We start from the raw sequence: 23,980 nt of genomic DNA, 5'->3' as shown, positions 1-23,980 counted from the left end.
GTCTGAAATGAAGAATAGTCCTGGGCTAAGGATAAACCTTGAGTGAAGAAAGTCTTGGGCTGTGAAATTACAGTGAAGAATGGACTTCTTAAAGGACAAGTTCACCCTCATAAACATAAGGATTGTGAGAATGTAGCAATATCAGTAGAACACATCATTGAAAGTTTGAGGAAAATCGGACAATCCGTTCAAAAGTTATGAATTTTTGAAGTTTTTGTGCAGTAACCGCTGGATGAGAAGACTACTGCAGTGTATGAATAACTTAGATGTCACATGCGTACAACAATATAAGGAAAATATAAAGGGATTTTCACAAAATTTCATCTTTTGAAAAAAGTACACATTCCCTGGACTCGTTACCGACATATGTTATGGGTAATATTATTCCCCCTGCCCTTAGAAAGAGGCAAGTCAAGTGCTCTTTTATTATGCGAAAAAAGTGAAAATATGTTGAATTTTCCTTACATTTTCTTTATACTGTTGTACGCATACGACTCATAAGCTATAGTAGTCTCCTCATCCAGCTGTTCCAACACAAACATTTTAAAAATGCATAACTTTTGCATCGATTGTCCAATTTTCCTCAAACTTTCACTGATGTGTTCTACTAATATTGCTGCATTCTCTCAATCCTTATGTTTATGAAGGTGAACTTGTCCTTTAAGGACTTGAGGGGAAAATATCAGATAATTGTGTGTTGCAGTGTTTTACGTATGTACGATTGGTTATGAATAATGTCTATTAAAATGGACCAATTGTCACTGTATGTTCTTTTGTTTGTTTGTATGTGTGTGTACATCAGGTGAACATACATGCTAATCCTGTGCTAACGTCATTTAAGTGATGATATTTAATGTGTCAATACGTTTTTCAGTAATTAAAAAACAAAACAAAAACAAAACATGCCTCATTCAGGGTTTGTTATTGTCCACACAGGTGACCAACGATTTGCTGTGATGTCTGATTTGGGCTGATATTCTCTGCCATAATAAAAGAATGGCAGAATGTCATTACTTAATCTACTGCCTGTTAAATGTATGATACTGGTCTGTAGGAACACCATGGGAACCATGGTATTTCATGTGACACACATTAAAAGCAATATTAGATGTTGATTAGGTATGCCAGACAGGATCTATCATGCTTTAATGTTGGATTAGATGGTGCTGATGTATTAAGTGCAAGAGTAATTCAGCAATGAAGTTCTGTCATCTCGCTATAAGATATTGATTGAGGTGAGTTGATCACAGCACAAACAAGGCACATAGCTCCCTCGTGATCCACAGCATCTGACCTATAGACTTCATGCACCAGTAAACCGATACAAGGAGACAGATTTTGCTATGACGTTGCAATTAGATAATGCAGTACAGTTGAACCTCTCGTATCCGGACAAGTCGGGACCGGGGCTCATCCGGATAAGGGATTTGGCCGGATACGGGAGACTCAATGCTTTATACATGTACATATACATACACATGTACTGATGTAGCCCATTGTAGTACCACATGTAGTAATGTGTATACTGCAACCTTTTCATTGTTACATTTGGGGATGTTTGGGGATGTTAAAATGTCTGAAGGTAAGCAATTTGGAAGGAAATTTGATCTAATGTATGTTAATCATGTTGGAAGTAATATGTAATTCATGTGTGTTTGTGTAGGAGTTTTCAAGGAGTTGGGAATCCCCCTTTCCTCCCGTAATTATTCGAAAAAAATCACGGCGAGATTGCGTACGTATAATAGAGAGATCCGGATAAAGGGAGGCCGGATAAGAGAGGTTCAACTGTATATGTTCCCATGATTAGTGGAAATGGTGGATCTTTTACACAATGAATTTTTCAGGCTGGGCCAGCATCAATGAACTTTTCTTCTGTATAGTTTTGCAGATGAGGGTATATTTCTACAACAGATTTTATCTTGACAAATATTCATGGAAATTTCCATTCTGCACATATTCCACATGAACAGGGTAACATGTATTTTTCCAGTGTTACTCAATACTTTAGAGAGCTTGTTGTTGTGTAATAAAGACTACAAATTTTACCATTCACCAGATACAGTTCAAATGCTCCAATAACATAATCTATTCTCTCCCTTCATTGCATGAGAATCGGGGACCTAGTAGCATTTCTGAGAAATTTGTGCATTCAGCCTGTTTCCATTATCGTTTTTTTTTTTTTCTTTCACTTTCATTCGCCAAACAGCATCGAGTGACGAAGCTGGCGCCTCGTCCCCAGACTGAGGAGGATTTAGCAGCCATGTTTGAGAAATCCATGAAGGTATACTAGATGATCCTCCATGAGGACTAGAAAGATATGAGATATAAAGAAATGTGCCATGAATTTTATTGTATGTTACTCAGAAAAAAAATTCAAAAATTTCTATGTAATTCATTTATTGTGTGTGAGAATGAAAGGTGTCTCCATTATATAGGTGACGGGCTTATGGGGGAATATAACCAATGTTCCATCCAAAGGATTTGAAATTTTATTTAGGGACTTACATCCTTCTTCAATGACATTTTCAAACAGTAAAATAAGAACATCATGTATATTACCTGTTATTTGAAAGTTTTCATGGTGATTTAAATGAGGAAGAGAGGTTTGCAGTAATGCCCTTATGGTGTCACCACAATAAGCCAGTTCACAGTTCCAATCTGAGCATGTGCAGATAAAGGTCATTGCAGACCTTCCTTTGAAATGGATTTACAACTGAGGTATTCAAAACCTAGATTGGGCTTCATGACCACTGTGTTATAAATGAACCAGGTGCTAATTGGTATTTACAGGTGAAAGGGCATTCTTTTCAGCAACATTGACAAAAGCTATTCATGCAGCACTGACATGTAAATTACCATTTCCCGCATGGCTGTTTTCATCTGTTCTTCTTGAGGACTATTCCATGTTTTGCAAAGTCTGTGGTTGGAGAGGTCATTGCAGACTAGTGCTAACTGTGAACTGGCTTCTTCTCTCTTCTTAATTCTCTGTTTTACCCATGGGAAAAGGCATTATGTGTTGTATCATATGATTTGGTCATAGTGCTTTAAGAATGCATACTTTCAACTCAAATTTTCCATTTTAGCTGCATTACCTCCAAGGGTACAACTGCACAGAGCAGCATTTGCACTGCATGCAATTTCCATATGTAATGCTTTCCCAGATCCCATTTGTGTAGGCTTTGCAATTCAAGTGATTACTCAGTATTAATGCCATGAAAAGTATGAAAATTCATTCTTTCATATGTGTCGAGCCAATAGCCTTGCTAGCACTTGCATCATGTGTTATTTGACAGTGCTCAAATTGTTTTCTCTGAAGAGAATACTTCCACAATGTATTTGCTCGTGAGAGAAAGTACTGTGCTATTCACTCTCAGTGTTATCCAATCATGTGTGTTGAATTACTGACTGATATTTGCCTAACCCGTGTAATGTAGTTTGTGTCCGGGTTCCCAGCCCATCAGGGAAATCAGGGAAAATTATTTAACTCTTTTCCAGTCAGGGAAAAGTCAGGGAATTTGATAAAAAATGCCTCAAATAGGGAAAAGTTGGGGAATTTTGATTGGCCCAAAATAGAAGGTAATCAGTCAAACTCTGTTATATTTTGTTGCATATCAAAACAAACATCAGCTGGATGACTGGATATGTGAAACTTGAAATGAGTTGAAATAATTATCATGAAATTTTGAGACTCCATCGTGGAAAAACCATGGAAAAATCAGGGAATTTTGTTTTCTTGAAATGCTGGGAACTCTCATGTTTCCTGCCAACGCAAGCAGAAATCTTCATGCCATAGTAGATGATATATACTTACACATATGTGTTTTATTCAAGAAGTGGTACACTGCCTCTATATCGAATTATATAATCTGTAACATCTTTCAAAATGAAATGATGAAATATATGAAGATTGTTGTATAAACAATTTTACTAAAGATATGCAAAGACTAAGCTTACAGCTGAACGATATGGTGCAAGAATGGTCTTCATCAAAAAGTTTAAAAGTACGATTCAGATATATGATCTTGCCTAAGATAAAGAGGCGCAATTATGTCCATGCAAGCAAAAATTTTTGTGTGGATGCCATTGTAATTAGTACGTGACATTTTTCAGGTCTGTGTTTTTTAGCCCCGGCATCTCGGCAGTGCTTGAGACATGATATTTTTATGACGATCAGTCAAAGTGTGTTTGTTCTTTGCAGATTTGAACCCATTGTAACTCCATGTGCTTTTTTTTTATAGTATGATCAATAGTATGAAATGTGTCATTTTGTGAATCACGAGGTGGAAGTTTCAAAGGTCAGGATGCCAGGTCAAATGTTGAGAATTTTATGAACTTTACAAGAAATGTCACGACCAGGCAGCTGTGTGAATTGAATTTAAAAAAAAAAAAATAAAATAAAGGGTCGACTGAAACATCCGAAATTACTCAATGTGTTGCAATAGTTCGAGATATGCTTTAATAGGATCGAATCAAAGTTGTCACTTGTTAGGGTCAAAGCATAAAGTGTACTGCGAACTTTTTCATCGCTTTACTATCAACTGATAGATAGTAGAACTAAACACAGTCATAGATAAGTCCGAGATGTAAGAGCAAGTCCATTCAATATGAAACCAGCAGGCAGTATTAGTCTATGATGTGGTGCTGATTTCCTGGTGCTTGTGGGTCTCCCACCCCCTCCCATGTAATGTTGTTACAAGTGTAGGTTTTAATTATCTATTCATGATCAGCAATGTTTACTTGGTTATCAACTCATTGTAATTTTTAGCTCTTGAAAGAGTTGTATGTAAGCAGGATTTGATTACAAATGTATACCATGCTGACTGGCTTTACTTACTGCCCAAGCTGAAAAGTTAAACTTTGAATGTTGGTATGAGGTAATGCTGAGAGAAATACTGCCTGTGAAGAAAGTTAGATATTTCTTGAGTGTTGATTTTTACTAGCCATTGATTGGAGAGTTGAAGGGGAAATCCACCCTGAAAGTTAGTTTTTGTGAATAAAAGCAGAAAAATCAAGGGAACAGTCAATCAAATATTGAGCTAATTCCGATCAAAACTATGAAAGTTATGATTTTTTGAAGTTTTGGTCAATCAAACAGAGATGGCAAATCTGTGATGTCATGCACAGGCTCACCATCATGTGCTCTGTAATATTTTTATAAGATACAAAATTGAATTGTCCCATCGTATAGATTTGTCAATCACACATCCATCTGTACCACAATCATTGTGAATAGTTTCCTGTCCAAACCCTGCTTGCAATAACAAACAAACAAACAAACAAACAAAAACATAAACACTTTACTGTATGTGATGATATTCTGTCATGAAGGAAAAAAAATGTTATGGGATTTGTAATGAAAAGGGTAAATGCCACTTGAGCTCTTCTGCAGCATTCAACTTCTGCTGGATTGGTCACACCTTCAAAATATAATTACTCTCTTATTTTCAAACAATATTTGAACAAACTTTCACTATCCTGTTCCACACATTTTTCTGCTTCTATTCAACAAATCTTTTCTTGAGTGGACTCTCTCTTTAACCCTTCTTGGGCCCAGGTCCCAAACGGGACATAGACATACATATATACATTTTTTTTTTTTTTTTATAGGAAGTGATAGGGTTAAAGGGATAATCTGTCAATGCCAGAAATCAAACAATGCACTCCTTTCCTCGTGTGTGAGTGAATTATGAATTAGGAAATGTGTATTGGTTTTTACCATTATCTTTGGTTCTAGCAGATTCTCAGCTGATTTGTTAATCAGGAAGGTCACCTATGCTAAAGAATGTATTTAATCTGTAGGCAGAGACTAGCAAACTAGTTTCTTAATTGCCATTGTGCATTGCGTATGTCCTCAAAACGTAATGCTGCATTTAAAGTCGTGCAAAGTTCGAAGCAACTCGTACTTAGGACCCAAAACAACTCGCAATAGTTCACCAAACTTTTTGAGTCCAAACGCACAAAGGTAACTTTAATCAAATTCAAGGCCTGAATGTACTCCACAAACTAAAGCAAGTGTATTCTGGTTATAGGTGTACCTTGCATACATGTTCTTTTAGGTGTTCACTGTTAAGTGTCTATTGGTGTACTCGAGGTACAGCTAAAAATTGCATACCCAATGAACTAGATTTTAATAACATTTGTGAATGTTTTGCCAGTTTATTCAATGATTCTAGCGTTCAACTCATTGTCAGCTTTGCAGTAGATAATTGTCAAAATGTGTGATACATCTCAGTGCATACACTAGAAGTGATCAGCGAATCTATAAATGAAGATGATAGAATGTTTGTATGCTATGTACCACATGCAAAAGAGGATAATACTTATAATGAATATAATTGCACCGTGTGCTCATCTACATTTGGAGAGGTATGTGATATCCATTGAGTGAATTAGCTTACCTCATACTTATAGGAGTTCAGAGAGCACCCTATATCTGCTGCCATTGTGGTGTGAAAAGACACAATGTTTATCTTGCTAATCTTTGCTTCCTACAATCGCAGTTCATGGATTTATCAAATCCAACAAGTCGTGACACAAAGCACTAACTGGCCTGGGTTTAATTTTCTGAAACATCCTTCTGAACTTCTTTTTTTTTTTTGTGGGTGTACTTTCTTTAGTGCTGTGGTACAATCAAAACTTTGCCTTTGAGACCGGCCGTTTTTGAAGACCAGTTGTCCATTAAGATCACTGAATTTGTTTCCCTCTAGAGCAATTTACACAGTAATGAATCTGTTTGTTTAAGACCACATGTCAAAAAAAAGACCCTTGTGTCAGTCTCCCTAAGATTATTCTAATACACAGGTGTCACTAGATAGTGTGTCTGTATGCTTGTCTTCCAACCCCATTCTTATACTTCACATAGTAGTAACTTCACAGGCATTTTAATCAGAAATGGACACTGATTATCTGCTGGCAATATCAAGATTTTACACATCGCCTCCCTATCCTTGTAAATTGAATGTCTATTATGCGATTTGAGGGTGTATGTGTTAACAAAATGTTGTCTATGATCTTTGTGTCTGTATAGTTGCTAATATGATACAATAGATGGTTTTAAACACCAAACAGGCCTAAAAAAAATGTCCAGTTGTAGTTAGTTTTGTTGTTAGCCTTAGTTCATGACTGATTATGGTTTCATGATTGCTTTAGACAATAATGATTTTTTTTTGTCGTATGCTTCTTTTTTTTTTGTGAAGGAGAAAAAATGAGGAATGTGGATATTTAGAGTAGACATTGTGGGAACTTTTTTCCTGAATTGGTTGGGGGTTTTTTAGTCAACATTTGAGGGCACAAACTAATTGATAACATGTCTATCACTCTTACATTTTAATGCCCAAAAAGTAGTTCCATGATACGACTAAATTGTTTATTGTGTGTCATTTTCAGACTTCTTTTACCAAAAATGTAACTTTGCATAGCAGCAGGTGCTAGTATGCAGATACATTCAAATCCTTATCATATGAATTTATATACAATGTATATCTGTGTGTATGAATAGTTTATATAAAATCATTGACAAATCAGTTTTTTATCAACTTCAGATATCTAAGATTGAATCTCCTGAAAAACAGGAAAATACATTGTAGTTCAAACGTGATAATTTTTAATAGTTATATGTTCAAAAATATTTCTTGTATGTGACAAGTACAGTATTATTGAAACAATTTCACTTTTCATGATTTGATGATGATCTTACTTTTGAAAACTTTGAAAGTGGCGCTATCTCTGCTTTTGCATTAAAACTCGTCATATATGAAAAGTTCAGATACATTGATTTGTATCCATTGTTATGTAACACTTTGTCATGCTGTTGTCAATGTTGTGTTTATCATGTTGATTAACAAAAAAGCAGTGTGACAGCTCTATGTACTGTAGGTAGTAAATGCTTATTGTTAGTGTATCTTAAAGTTAGTGTCAAATTTATCAAATTATGTGATCTTTTAGTGCCTTTATACTTGAAGTGACATTAAAAGTAGGAATAGTTTACTAAGATGCTGCCGAATTAAAAGAAGAGAAATATGGTAAAGTTTAAAAAAAAACTACCAAAGAAATGTAATTGAACACTTCATAGCTAAAGTGTATTTAATCCCAACGTATGTAACATAATTGTCTTGCATGTATAATGAGCTATGTCTTCCACCACATTCATTGCAAAGATGTTTTGTTTTAAATACATCAAATATGATTCTTTATTTTTATATTGTGTGTGACTCAAATAGTAATGGAATTTAAGAATTCAGTATGAATCATAATGTATAATCATCAGCTTTTATGCATGTGCTATCACTGATATGCTGTCATTTTTGAAGAGTGAATCAAAATACAATCCATCCATGATTAAAAGCATATTCCTCCTGGTGATTTGTTATGCTTTGTGTTTGTTGGATTGTTTGAGTGTTTTTGGTTGTGTGTGTGTAGGTTCCCCACTCGGCCCGTCACTGTACAGGCATGCTAACCTAGAACCATTAAACTGCACATTACTTGAAAATGAGACCATTCTGAGGCAAATAATTTTCACACAGCAATAAATATACAATGTATAATGTACTCTTAAATGAATCCCACAAGGACTGGAAAAATCATCCCCTAGCATTCCCACTGATTACCACTGATCAGTTACACTAGCCATCCCCTTTAACTGCTTCACCTTTGTGCATGTACATACAGTACACGAGCAGTGTACGACAAAATTGAAGGTTGTAATCAAAGTAGTTTTGATTCTCTAGTTTACTGTTACCCTGTCTTTTACACAAACAAATTAACACACGATCACCAATCTGCAAAGAGAAGTCCTTCCTCTGTCAATAAAGCTGTGATGATTTTCATGAGATGTTGAATCCTAGATTATAAAAAGAATGATCTTGTACTATCTGTGTGTGTATGTGCTTGCGTGTATCGATATACTGTATGTGATTTATCATAAAGCGTAGTGTATGTTTCATTGTTTTGAAGAGAAAAAAAGATTTTTAAAGATTTTTAAAGATTTGAAGTCCCTTAAAAAGCATTGCAACGTAGTTTACATGGGATCTTGTTATGACTATATTTTAGTAAAGCAGAGATAATTGACAAAGTGGAGGAAAAGGAATTTCTAAAAGATGTTCCTATAAATATGTATGTAATACGTGTGTAGTGATGCATGTCATATTTATATGATTAAAATTCAACAAAATTGGCTTCATCGTGTGAACAAGCTGCCAAAGCAAGAGGCACTCCAAGTATAAAGATTGATGATAGAGAAAAAGAATATGTATGTATTATATAATTATGTATATTCATGTCTATCTATCTCTCTCTCTCTCTCTCTCATATGTATATATATATATATACATATCTAATATGCAGTTCATGCAATGTCAGTTTCATAAAAAGACCTACTCCTATTATGTTCAAACAAGAAAGGTCGCGGTAAAACACTTTTCCACATAATATTTTTATTCATATTATAATTAAAATATATATACGAGTACTCAAAATATGTATGCACAATCAGTTCATGTGAACAAACCTTAGCCCTTGTGCCGTCACATTCTTAGACCACAAGCGTAATTTGTATGAATGGCGTCGTGATTTTTTTTTTTAATTCTACAACGTATATTTGCAGTTTCCGTCTTTCATTATTGCAGTTCTGGTTTTACACTGTATAATGATTATAAACTTATATTATAAATCATATAATACAAATACAATCTTTACATTTCATACATTCAAATATGTTTCCTTTGATTTTGCACGAGTGATAAAATTATGTAAGAGGAACTGAGTGCCAAGTAATCGTCAATTGGACACCTCGAAACGGCTAGAGGCAGTCAAATGACTATGACGTCACTCGGTTAGTAATCTTTCCCGATTACTCAGTACTATTTGCGACGTAATGAAGTCAGTAAAATGTTAACCCAAGACCCAATAGTGTCCTTGATATCTTGAATTGGGTCACATAGAAGATTCCTCAGATATCTACTTTTTGAATGTTTATTTCCACAATTCATAACGTTGCTTCATATCACAAATACATGCGTAATAATGAAAAGTACGATACAGAAGAAAATTAAATCTATAGTCGAAACCTTGAATTTAAGGGTTTGTCTTTTGTTCTAAATGAAATTCTAGGCGATTCTTTCTTCAAGCTATAATCAGATGAAACGTTCTGGGCTGTTGTTGTTTTTTCCCCAAATGATTCATTGAAAATAAAAACCGAGTTTAAAGTAGAAATATTCTTGATTTCACTTGAAAAATTTCTTTTTACCCAGTAAGTCCTACAGCTCGCACAGGAAAGGAAAATAGATCAATTTGCAGTACCTCACTACCGAGCATTCAGTATAGATAAAAATATTCACAAGCCGGAAAATGTTTACATGATTACACTTCTATACATGATATTATATAGGCATGAAAAACATAAATTATTCCCAATGATTCTTCAGAAATACTGCGTATAAAGACGGGTGAATATTGCCTTTGACATACAATTTGATGATTGCGCAAACGAAAGATATTCATGGTCTTAAGATATCACTATCCTTGTCATGACATCAAACAAAGGATATGCACGCGGTTACAACTTTTCATTTCCGTTTGATCAACTGCAGAAATAGACCCTGTCATAAAGCGAAATCTGTCTGTACCGATCAAGCAAAGTATTTATAGATATAAAATAAACCTTGAATGCTGACTGTATGAAGCAGTGGTGTACAAAAAAAAAGCAAAAACAAAAGCAAAAACGAATAAGGACTGTCGAAAACCTAATACATCCATTGTGCGTCATGAAGACATCTTCCTATAACGTTAAGGAATATAAAGCTCATCTGCTCCATATGATTCTTATCGCGCTGAAAGTAATACAAATATCATAACATACTCGGTTGCCGATATCACAAAGGAATCCAAGGTATGGTTAATAACCAAGAAAGGATAGTACAATGAATTTGATAAAGAATTTCAGTACGCACCTATTCTGTATTGCCTCTGTTGTTCCTTCGTACAAAAAGATTTTCTGTTGTTGTGGAATGATATTGAGTTTGATTCAGAAAACATAAAGTTGAGCAGAAAAATATAAAAAAGGATAACTAGGGCAAGGGAAAGGGATAGAAACACAAATTCCCATATCCCTAGTAACAAATATTATGCCATTGCGCAAGATTTAGTAAATATTCCTTACGACATTGAATATTTTTTGCAGGTAAAATCATTGACTTTAAGCAGAGAAGTCGTTATAAAAAAGAGAAAAATTTAAATGAGAAAGCTTTAAAGCTTAAACTCACACTTTGTCTACGGATGTGACGGATGTTTCTCGAATTTTTCAAAACACTGTCTTGAAGAAAACAAACTAAATTGCATTTAAAAGGACATCGTGTGATATAATCTTTTTTTTTCTTTTTTTTTTTTGTCATGCAAGAAAATCGGCGGACACGAAATCACCCACGCACGTGCGTCGAAGAGATGAAATTTTGTAGTAAGTGTCTTGTTAATACCGTAGAAAAAAATGCTACCCGCTTATGCTTGAACCGTGTTCAACACCCTGCGCAGTGTATCGATCGATTAAAAAACAATACGCCTTCAACATGTGTTGTTAATATTTTTATTGTAGTACCACGGCAAAGACCAACACAAATTGTCATGGGATATATTCACACATCTAACATCGCCGATATTCTACTCTGGAGGTATGGATTGAAAAAAAAAAAGTGGCAAAGAGGGCGCTTTTGACGACGAATTTGAAACCTCTTGATTTACAGAGTTTAGCCAAAACCACCAAAAGTTGCCCGTTAAAGCTAAATGTCATTCATTGCTGTTGACAACATCCCCTCGCTAAAGTTTCTATAGATGAAAAGGCCTTGCCCTTGAAGAAATCTGTCTCTACTATTTTTTTAAGCGTAACAAGGCGATGTACTGCCACCTTGAAAGGTAAGACTAAATAAACTTTGCTTTACCAATAGAAGGACATTGCAACAACATCTCTTTATACAAATCGATAGACTAAACATAGATGTGGCTAAACAAATCAAAAGAAAATATCTAGCAAAATTAAAGGGTGGAGCTTGATGTAAGAATTGCACGCCACGTAAGGACTTTAGGGGTTACCTAACATTTCTGTTAATGACCGATATGGCCGTGATAATCAGAAAGGCATTATTAGGTCGAGTATTTTAAGAAAATGATGCGTATTCTAAGCAAACGAATGATGTTCGCAGTAAATTACAAGTCCAGAATACACTTAACAATTGTCGATAGAGCATAGACCCACGCTTTCAAATTCGCGATGTCATACGTGCCAACCTTTTAACTACGAGATACTGAAAGCCCCGTAAGACTTTAAATCGGGCCTGCAAGAAACCCGTATAGCAAATGGTTTCGGTTTGGAATGCGTTATCAACCTTCACAGTTACATTATCTTCAACATAAGTTGTGCTGTTTCACATATAGTCCATACGCCCATGACATATGGCGGAATGAGCACATGTAGCTCCTGCACTGGGTGACGAGAATACCCCTAAGATAATTACAAAGCGGAATGAGCACAGGACATGTAGCGCCTGCACGAGTGACGAAAATCCGTAGGGAATTACGAACGGGGAAACTTCACAACGCATGAATGAAACATGCGATTGCTAGTTTCTCATCGCCACAATATACATTCGTGTAATACTCTAAAGTATTTTCATCTACTTTTTCTTCTTCTTTTGTACTCCTTCATCGGCCGCCGGCTGCCACTGCAAGTCTTTAGCGAGGAAGGCCTGTCGCCATGGCAACGTATCGTAATTTGTTAGGTATCCTCCAAAAGTATCCGGGAGGATGGATGGAGGAATGAACTCGTGGAGCCCTTCGAGGTTTTGGCCATGTAATCTTACCTGTAGAGAGAGGAGAAAGACACAGAACGTTGAATAATTGGATGTAGGCCCTATGTCACGAGTTCGACACCCACGAGTCATACAGTCCACGATTCATACAGCCCATGAGTAAGACAACTCACGAGTTATACCGCCCACGAGTCATACAGTCCATGAGTTCGACACTAAGTATGTAAAATAAGGCCCACGAGACCGACACATTAATCCCCGTGATGTAATGTCGAACTCGTGGGTCGTTTATACCTAACGTCGAACTCGTCGGCCTTTTTTGCTTATATAGTGCCGAACTCGTTGGCCTTATTGCCTAGTGTCGAACTCATGGGCTGTATGACTCGTGGGACCGTTTTCAACGTCGAATTCGTGAGCCGCATGACTCGTGGGTGTCGGTCTTGTTTGATGACCCCGATTAATTACTACGATAGTATCGTCATACGCCTGGAGTTGCATGGAAGGGGGAGCAAAACAAAAACATAAACACTGTTTTGCTGTTTCTCAGTCCTTGCGTCTTTTTCATTCCCTTCAGTATGATTATTTCCAAGCTTGTACGTGTGTGCGTGTGAGTGTCTGTGTCTGTGTCTGTGTCTATGTCTATGTCTGTGTCTGTGTCTGTGTCTGTGTCTGTCTATGTCTTTGTCTGTGTCTGTGTCTGTGTCTATGTCTGTGTCTGTGTCTGTGCCTTTGTCTGTGTCTGTGTCTGTGTCTATGTCTATGTCTGTGTCTGTGTCTGTGTCTGTGTCTGTGTCTATGTCTGTGTCTGTGTCTGTGTCTATGTCTGTGTCTATGTCTGTGTCTGTGTCTGTGTCTATGTCTGTGTCTGTCTGTGTCTGTGTCTGTGTCTGTGTCTGTGTCTATGTCTATGTCTGTGTCTGTGTCTGTGCCTTTGTCTGTGTCTGTGTCTATGTCTGTGTCTGTGTCTGTGTCTATGTCTGTGTCTATGTCTGTGTCTGTGTCTGTGTCTATGTCTGTGTCTTTGTCTGTGTCTGTGTCTGTGTCTGTGTCTGTGTCTGTGTCTGTGTCTATGTCTATGTCTGTGTCTGTGTCTGTGCCTTTGTCTGTGTCTGTGTCTGTGTCTGTGTCTATGTCTATGTCTGTGTCTATGTCTGTGTCTGTGCCTGTGTCTGTGTCTGTGTCTGTGTCTATGTCTGTGTCTGTGTCTGTGTCTATGTCTGTGTCTGTGTCTGTGCCTTTGTGTCTGTGTCTGTGTCTGTGTCTGTCACATCCAGGTACTCACCCGTTTTCTGATTTTTTCTTGCATGAATGGTTTGAGGATGGTGAAGGCTCCGTCGAACAAAAGAGGTTCGTTGACGAAGTGGACACCCTGTAGTCGAACTGGCACACAATTCTGAAAAGGGAAAAAAAATATTGGAATGACCATAGAGAAAGCAGACTCTCGGTTTTACCTTCGAGGTATGGAAGCTACTGGGTTATAAACAGTAAACTCAAAACTAACCAAGATTAGTCTCACCCGGCTTCATAGTAATGGTCCAAAATGATTTGCGGGTTTTTTTTTCTTCCAAAGAATGACAGGTGTGTGGTACCACGTGTATCAACATTATAACATGTCTACAGATCTTATATTGATTCTCAACCTCTCGGCAAGATCTACATCAAGTATCCCATCTATAGAATGATATTATGAATGATACCACGAGGAATAGTCTTCATGCAAGTCGGATAGATAAGTTTGTTTGTTTGTTTGTTCTTTTAACATGGAGGAAAATGTACTCCACATGATGAATTGTGTTGGATGTAAATCAATACATAAAAACGAGAAGGCAGTGAAAATATATTATACACACAACGTGAACGCCATGCAAACATTAGTTTAAAAAGAATGATGAGATGAATTAATTCATAAAGTAAATCTGTATCTCTTTGACCGTGTGTTCCGTGTGATTTATCATGTGACCATGACGTCATTTTCGAAATATTTTCTATAATGATTTATAGAATCAGACAACTAGATGTTCTTCTTTATTTTGTTATCAAATTAAGAAATCTACGTTCTCAAAATCGGATGACTCGCAAGAGTACAAAGTATTTAAGCTTATACATTGTTAATTTCAGCTGGGTGATAAATTGATGAAGAGAATACTCGGTTGACGTCTCATATCACAGACAAGTAAAGAGTACGTGTTCAGTGACATCATCTGTCACGTGACCGAGACACCTTATGAGAACAATATGGACCATCGAACAGCACGTTTGATGACTCAGTTCCGCTGATAGTTTAAATGGTCACATCTTCTTATCATACGCCCAATTATCATCATATCATCTGGTCATCAATCTATCAACCACTGCAAAATGTCTACTTTATTTTTCAAAATAGTTTATTTCACATTTCCTCATTTTGGTATACGTGGAAGAGGGACCCACAACCTCAATGATAGACCAGTTCTTCAGTAATTTGGGCTGGTTATATCCTGCTTACCTGTTAGCGTAAACATGTACATGTGTTGATTAATATGCCTTTTTTGTGTTGACATAACGCATGCATATCTTCCACCGACCTTTGTACTAAACCTTTCCGAAATGATAATTACACAAGTCATCACCTTTATGTCAACCGGTGTAATGCAGTGATCGTTCGTGCAGACGATGACAATCGTTAATGTATAAAGCGATATACGTATAACACGATTGTGCCACTAGATTAAAAATATTGCGCGTTTCACTGTTACCATTATTATGCATATAGTCTATATAAGCCACAACTCGATGTCAACTGCGATTTGTATCGCGATAATAATCACAATATTAGGAAAGCTGGTCATATTGGTGAAATACATGTTAAAGCTATGAAGAATTACAGAACTATGGTGCATTCAATGCGTTTTCTTATGCCTGGCTGTCGAAGGTCCATCGGAGGTATACTTTGTGAATGTTTTTGCTATATTTTGTGATAAATTTTTGCTGTAATTACGGCAATTCGCGTCTTTTTTGTGAATTATATTGACATGTAAATGAAACTTATGAGAACTCATGATTCAAACATATTCAAGTCATATTTTCTCTTTAATTGCATACACTATTAGAATGACTAAGATTAATTTGAATGTGTTTTTCTCCTCCATGCATGTGCGAGTATTCTCTAAACATCATTGTAGGAGTCATAAAAGCATCTTTAAAGAGAAATTACTGTCCTTGTGAGTTGCCCCCCCCCAAAAAAAAAAAAAATGCAAGCTTTCAGCTTTTTGTTATGGATAGCAGCAAGCTTTCCTTATACTGTATGTCACTAGTTTTGAAAAAAAAAATGACAAGAGCATCATGTAATGACCCCTTCACTTTGTCTTTTCCTTGTCTTGAACATGAAAGTTTAGTGAGCTTTTCCATTGCTTAAAAGCAAAAGCAAAAGCAAAAGCGGCAAGTGATATGGAGTATAGTATTTCTGCATATGCAGTAGCTCTCGTCTCAGCTTGAATGGAAGTTTATAGCGGAACTACTAATACGTACTTGGAAAATTGATGTCAGTTTCCTAGCGACGGACGGAGTGAGGGTTGCGATCTGCGAGATAGTGACGTTTTCGAGGTCGAAGAGCATGATGACGCCGTTAATTTGTGCAGCTTCGTCTTCTACCAACTGGTCGATGACCATGAAGAGGGCCAATGCGATGTCGGAGACCGGATAATTCCTGGGATCCCAGTTTCCTGGTAGAAAAGTTGCAATCATAGAATGGAAAAAAAATGAGTATAAGATTGTAATACCGTATTACATGTGCACCCGTGCATGATAATGTAGGCCTATATGCTTATCGTTGGTTGATAAAGATAATGGGGTTATAAGGTTATGGGAACCTTATAACGCCCTTGTCTTATCAACTGAAACCGACGATATGCATATAAGTCCCCAATGAGAGTATAATGTTATTTACAATCTACTAGTATACATGGAATGTACAAACTGACTTAGGAATAGCCGATCATCCAGCGCGGATTTTTCTTTTGGTCAATTTTTTTTGTTGTTGTAAGGACCATTTGTTTTCTTATCACTGCTAGCAATGAAAATGAAAATGTCTCCTCAAGGTGAATGTTCGAAAAACATTGCGTGTTATATGGTTTAGTCATGTGTAATAAAGTGTAATAGTTATGTATACATAACCGTTCGTTTGACAATTTTACAATTGTTTACAAGAATGCTATTTGATTATATTGCGTCGTGCATTTGTTCAGAGTTCTTTTGTGCTCCTAGATTCGGAGAGAAGAATAGTGGAAGAAATAAGAGCAGCAGGACTATGTGTTATGTCACCATGGTGACAGTAGAATTTCTTAGATTATTAAAGTTTGTCCTTCTCCGAGACGAATACAAGCCGTATAATCTAGCTATAGAACAGATAAAGGACAAAAATCCGGGCTTTCAATTGCGGTCTCGGTGTCGAACGCTATACTTATGTCCGATGCTGATATCCGTGGACCAGAGGGTTAACCCACTTTCTTGACTCGGGTGAGTAAAATCGTATAGGCGTATGAAATAGCTGAAACGGTACTCTACTGGACTCCGGGGGGGGGGGGGGGGGGGCATTTCATGAAGTGTTTTGCTCGACAAGTTTGTCGAACAAATAACATTGCCCTCAGCCAATCAGATGCAAGGATTTCAGTAGCTTATAACAGTTTGTCAGAAAAATATCCGACCAAAATGCTTCATGAAATGCCCCGCAGGAGGGAGGAGGAAGAGGGGGAGACCCAAGAACATAATATCATGCATAGTATGGAGAAGGGCCGTGGAGAGAGAAGTAATGAGGGACCGAAACCACACCTGGGGGACACTACAGCGCCTGGCCATGGACAGAGTCGAATGGAGGACTTTTGTTGCTGTCCTACGTGCCTACCACGAGGATAATGGACAGTAAGCATGGTAAGTGAAATAGTCTGTAGTGCTGGGGTGCTGATTTCGGAGGGACCATAATGTGCACTGAATCAGTGCTATACCACTCAAAAGGGTATTATTGGCAATTGAGGCCATTTTATATCTTTCGGGTTTTTTTTTTTGGGGGGGGGGGGATTACTTTGGCATCATGGCATGAGTTACTTCTTTCCAATCATTGCGCGTGTAGCCTCATTATTGGGAGGTCATTATGAGAAAATAAGAGGGAAATTGAGACAAAGAGTGAGAGAAAGAGATGGGGAGGAATGGGAAAGGGAGAATAGAACAAAGGTAGTATATAGAAAATAATATATGATAGGGTAGAACATTGTGACGAATACATTGTAATGACCGTCACTACCAAACAGTAAATTCCTTTCCAGATCTCCTGCAGTGGCGCGAGCAATATAGTAATCATCCCACCATCTTCTATGATTCTAAAGCTGGTAAAGAAAATTAAGAATAGAATAGAAACAAATGTTTTATAATCACGGTAAACGGCATACTGAGAGAACCTTCGTGTTAGGCACAAGATTTCGCTTTGGGTACAATGAGCTTCTATACCCCTTTCGTCTCCCATTATTATCTATGACGTGGTCAGCGTAACATTGCCACCATCCCGTGGAGGTGGCGGTGTCGTCGGGCGGACTTCGATCAGCAAACAGACGGTATAATATACGGACAAGGGCTTTGAGAAAGCATATGATTTTTCTTAAGGACATACATAATGATTATAATATATAGATAGCCCTCCCAAAACCAATGTCCTTGATTTAGAGATAATCACAATCGTTCGGTCTTCTGTCACCCTTTCTTACTGAGTCTCTCTCATGCCCTCTGATATAGTTCCTTTCTATTACTCTGAGTTTTTTTTCTTTCTATCTCTCTCTCTTACACACACACACACACACACACACACACTTACGTACTTTACTTCGGCAATGCCATGTGGGTTGTGGTAGAAACACTATAACGTATACGTAATGATGATAACACTGACAGAACTAACATCGAGATGAGAGACGAGGATACAGTGTAATACTACACGCATAGTGTGAAAATGGCAACCGTTACTGGATTATTTCCATGCACATAGCGCTTGCTTGTGTATTACGGCTTTTCGTCAGAGTAAATAAGCCGCGAAGACCAACTTAAAATGAATAACATGCCTATTTCGACAGACAGACAGACAGACACACACACACACACAAACAAACAAACAAAACAAACAGACAGACAGATGTAAATATTTTTCCTGTGTGTGTATATAATATAGACTATGCATTCAACGCTACAAGGATGCATGAAAGAGAGAGAGAATTTAGGACGATAATATTATTATTTGCACGTCACGAGTTTCAACACATAATCTGTTTAACTTATCCCAGCGAATGCCATATTGCTAATTCTTTTACGACCCGTATACATATTGGTCTTCCTTTTTTCTTTTCTTTTTTTTTTTTTTTTTTTTGCTGCTTACACTGCATTTATTGACAGGAGCCATATTCTTATCTGCAGTGTGCGAGCCATAAATCGAGATGAGTTCATTATCTCACCGCGTGATGTATTGGTCTCAAATTAGATCGCCACGACTTGCTCTTTCGCTGCTTGTGAGATTTGCTTACTGCCTGAACTCTCGACCGTCACCGATGTCTAGCATTCTCGCGTCGCCGGGTGCAAAGGTACAATCCAATCTCGCCTGGTGCGTAGTCACCAATTGACACGATCGAGATAAACGCTGCTGACATAATTATGTATAGGCCTACAATACTTCCTGTTATACCGTATCCAATTAAAAAACCATCCGCTGTGTATAAAGACATCCTAAAACACACTATTTGAGTTTATAGGGTCCTATACCTCGCATAGGAGCGAATCCCGTAAAATTTTTACTGTATGCTTTATAAGAAACTTTCCTCAAGCACAATAAAAACACTACATCTTGAGCTCACATAAAGTGCACCCAAAACTGCACAGACTTTCAAGAGTCAACTTGTCGGCGGTATATCTATTTGTCTTTCAAACCATCATTAACCTGTGGGTTCAAGCATGAACCCACAGGTTAAATATTATTTTGAGGACAATAAAGCTCAATTACTTGCTTGAATAACCTAACGTGGACAAACTAAATTTGGGGCCTATATGATGATGTTCGATCTGTTTGACCTGCCTGACAACCCAAAACGTCTGATGCTTTGTGTGTATCTGTGCAAAACAGGTGCCGGTGTATTTTTTTTTCTTCAAAAAATGCGGAATATCAATTTTATTTTACTCTCTTATTTTATGTCCAAGTAAATGAAATCTCTTCCTTTCCTGTTTGTGTTACTGGATTCCAAATGGTGAAGTCAGCATGACAATGAAAGACTTATATTTCTCTTTAATCTGTTAATCATTTGTGCGCTTTTAGTGCGATTGGCAAAGAAGACCCCACAATATAGTCTACACACTGCCCAAAGTCCCTGGAACAGAAAGGGTTAAAGCGATTTATCCCTCCCTAGGGATTAAAGGGGAAGCTTCCCAAAATATACATGTGGATTGAGAGTGAATACATTAATAATAATAAAACACATCAGTAAATGTTTGAGGAAAACTCGATAACCCGTTTAAAAGTTATGAATTATGAAAGTTTTAGTGCCGCTCTCACTGGATGAGAAGGCTACAGCAGCTTGTGACATTAACAACTATATAAAAAAAAAGATATAAAGAGAATTCTACAAAATCAGATTTTTTAATGAAAGGTACACATTCCTTTGTTGTTGACATATGACGGTAATGTAATTCCCCGTGCTTTCTGAAAGGGGTAAGTCAGTTGCTTCTTCACTATGGTAGAAAATGGCATTATATGAAATTCTATTTCCTTTATATCGCGGTTCTGCAGTTATATCACCAACTACTGTAGTGTAGAAAGTGTAGAAACTTTAGAAATTCATAACTTCTGAACTAATTATCCAATTTCCCTCAAACTTTCACCGTGTTCTACTAATAATGCTCTATTCACTCAATCCACATGTGTAGGGTCTATATTCGGGGAAACTTGATAATTATCTCTGATATTCCAGGATATTCTCTTGCTTCCTATCACGCTATAATAAAACGACAACAACAACAACAACAACAATAACAACAACAACAACAGCTTTGAAGAAGGATCGGTTGGAACTCCACTTAAAATAAAATCATGAAAATGATAGGCTTCCTACCAGCCAGCCATTCATAGAACTCGACAAGGAGGAACATGGTGACTGTCTATATGAACGTGGGAGGAGGATTTGAATGTTCTTCGCTGAAAGTTAGCAATCCACTACAACATTACTAGAAGGCCTAGCACTATCAGACAATGCCCATATTTGGAGAATTGAGACTACATAAGAAGGTGGAGTTCTTAATAGATGGAGGTCTAGATAACAACAATCAAGACGACTTTTTGTTTCATTCTTTACTTCATCTGTATGAAGGAATTTTCAACCTCTTGAACTAACCTAATTTGATGTGTTTTGTTTTTTATCTCAAATTTGAATTGATTTTGCGGAACCTAAACAGAATTTTAGAAGATGATCGTGATTAGTTTTTCTAGACTTCTTCTTTTTTTTCTTCATTATATTTACGTTCTGAAGAACAGGACAGAAAGCTGACACCCACTAAATTTAGATTGACAGACCCATGTGAGTTGACGAACGTTGAACCTCAATGACAGTGGACTGTGGCATTTTTTTCTGAATTCTGTGATTTGTTCATGAAAGTGTAATGGTAGGTCTAGACTGTATTGTTCCTTTTAGGCTTGAGAAGCACTGCAGGCCATACATTAGGTCACGTACATTACGTGTTTTTAACGGCAAGGAGGCGTCGTGCACCAGTATTTACGCACTTCTCTCGCACAGAAGGCTCCATCAGCCATATTTGCTTCTTGTTCGGTAAAGCAAACATATCGTTACATAATCTCCCCGGCGCCAGTGGCTCACCGTCATCGACTCCTGCATGTAATTCTTACCTGGCCTCATTGCCACTATATGCCTGCCTTCCTCGTCCGTGGAATCCAGGACGAAAGGGAACCCATCATCCAGCACGTGTTTGATTCTCGTCGGGTGGTACTTCTCGAAAAACTCCGGGTGTTTCACGTGCAGTTCGTAGTACTTGACGATTGTCTTGTACGCGCGCTCCTCGTCGAACTTCTTGGCGCGCAGAAAGCGGATGAGGAATTGTGAGTCGGTGTTGAACACGATGCTTTTCTTCTCTTCCATGCGGCGCCGAAGATTGGCCAAGGCCTCCTCCCTCCTCTCGGGCGTCTCCCCCAACTCCAGCTCAGCCTTCTTCCGCAGATTATCGCTCAATGTCCAAGTATAAGACGCCATATTTAAAGATACCCAATTCTGGCGGTCGAGAGAGTTGGGTTCTCTCTTCCCGTCCTCGCCTTTTCGATAAAATCCTCAGGGTAGAAATCAGCCACTTGCCAGCGCCATTACGAAAAAACAAAATAAAACGGACACGAAGTTAGACGTAAACTCTTAAGATATGGTTAAGACAACGAAGAATTCGACCACCCGCCTACTTTTATGTACAGCTCTGAATTGCTGGCCTATCTCTGGCAGTAAAATTTAGTGTGCCAAGCATTACACGCCTGTTGAAAGGGAACCCCCACCGCCTAGTTTTGCCGCTGGTATCTAACTGGCACTTATAATGATTAACGTGAATGTGTCGACGACGCAAAGCGAGTGCCGGTTCGCGGATTGTTTAAAGTCCAAAGAATCGTTCGTTATCACGCATATAATTAAAGGGCAGAAATGCTCGATGCGAGAAAAAGATTAGAATAAAGAGATCGAGGGATCGAGAGGCTGAGAGAGAGGAAAAGAAGAGGAGGAGGAGGAGAAAGAGGAGAGTGAAAATGCAAAAGTCGAGGAAGGGGAGGGGAAGACAGGGGACACAAGAGGGGCAGATTGGAACGTGACATGGAAGACACCACTCAAAACAAAAGGACAGAAATAGAATCCTCTTCATGTTGAGATAGACAGAGACTAATGTTTACTTTTCTCTCCCCTTTCCCTACCTTACTCCCCACCTCTCCCTCCCCCTCTCCCTCCCCCTCTCCCTCCCCCTCTCTCTCCCTATCTATCTATCTATCTATCTATCTATCTATCTTTCTTTCTTTCTTTCTATCTAATTATGAATCTATATATCTATCTATCAATCAATCTATCTATATATCTGTCTATCAACAATCAATCAATCAATCTATCTATCTATCTATCTATCTTTCTACCTCTATTTATCTATCTACCTATCTATCTATCTATCTATCTATCTATCTATCCATCCATCTATCAATCAATCTATCTTTTTATCTATCTCTCGAAAGGGGAGGCTAGAAGAATAAACATGATGTTTCACCTCCATATACCATAGGAAGCTACTAACCATTCTCTCCCAAACTCCCCGTTTTCATCCCCTTTGACAGAGGCAAAAGTAACTGTTCTTACAGTTTGCTCCTCCACTTTCTATCAATGACCAAAGATAATTTCTAATGAAGACATCAGCTTATAGTATGACCATGACACGCACGAGGGGCATGTTACGAACACGGCAAGCATTTTTTTCCGGGAAGATCCCCATTTTTTCCTTAAAACAAAAACTTAGTGGCAATGATTTGCAAATAAGATCCACTGCCTATAACCGGTTGACCTGATGATGAAACGATGGTTCCTGCGGTTGTGTTTGCTCTGCGGCTGTTTAAATATCAAATAAGTGCGGCGAGGTGTCACTCAAAATGATATGTGAAACTATCACGAAGTGAAAGAAAAAAGATATGGCGATAGCATCACAGATTTGCGTCATATTGTCTTTGACGGTTTGATGATCTCACTGTTTAAGTGGGAAATATGACGATTATAGGGTACTGTTCAACAATGATATTACCGGGCCGAAAGAAATGAACTGATGATCCTATACACCCTACCAGAGTCTTTGAAACTGTGAAGATGAAGCTACGAAGAAGTGGGGTAATAATGAACCCTGAATGCTTGAAAAAAATATCTTAGTGACAGCCTTTAGCAGGATATATATTTTACTAAGATATCATTAGAATAAAAAAGAATGAAGTTAAATTGTTTGTCAGCCTGATGAGATTTCTTCACAGATCTCTTGATAGTCATAAGTGAAAGCATAATTCTCAAAAACTTTTGTACGCTATACGTATTCTTTTATGCATTCGAACATCATCATGGTAGCTCAGCAAGAAAACATCGACATTTTCTGAAATTTATCCACTAAAATATCTCTAA

At 37.6% G+C, this 23,980-nt stretch overlaps 2 protein-coding genes across 2 annotated transcripts in view; one reads left to right on the top strand and one right to left on the bottom strand.

Moving 5' to 3' along the window:
• Positions 1–2,332, top strand: part of LOC139735609 (hydroxyacid-oxoacid transhydrogenase, mitochondrial-like) — a 28,732-nt gene extending 26,400 nt beyond the window's left edge. Inside the window, exon 14 of the mRNA XM_071646365.1 lies at positions 2,207–2,332. Within this exon, the coding sequence (XP_071502466.1) occupies positions 2,207–2,290 (84 nt within the window). The 3' untranslated portion in view covers positions 2,291–2,332. The remainder of the gene's footprint in view (positions 1–2,206) is intronic.
• Positions 2,333–12,625: 10,293 nt separating this feature from the next.
• On the bottom strand, positions 12,626–22,327 carry LOC139735608 (alpha-tocopherol transfer protein-like). The gene is made up of 4 exons (XM_071646364.1): positions 21,697–22,327; positions 16,302–16,495; positions 14,077–14,187; positions 12,626–12,845 (listed from the first exon to the last, which is right to left on the bottom strand). The coding sequence occupies exons 1-4, from the start codon at positions 22,055–22,057 to the stop codon at positions 12,660–12,662; spliced, it is 852 nt and encodes a 283-aa protein (XP_071502465.1). The 5' UTR covers positions 22,058–22,327; the 3' UTR covers positions 12,626–12,659.
• Positions 22,328–23,980: the final 1,653 nt, after the last annotated feature.

Source organism: Diadema antillarum, unplaced genomic scaffold (assembly GCF_040938485.1).
Source record: "Diadema antillarum isolate AM-2024a unplaced genomic scaffold, OU_Dant_1.0 seq00000586_RagTag, whole genome shotgun sequence".
Taxonomy (NCBI): domain Eukaryota; kingdom Metazoa; phylum Echinodermata; class Echinoidea; order Diadematoida; family Diadematidae; genus Diadema; species Diadema antillarum.
This window is presented reverse-complemented; position numbering and strand designations above follow the sequence as displayed.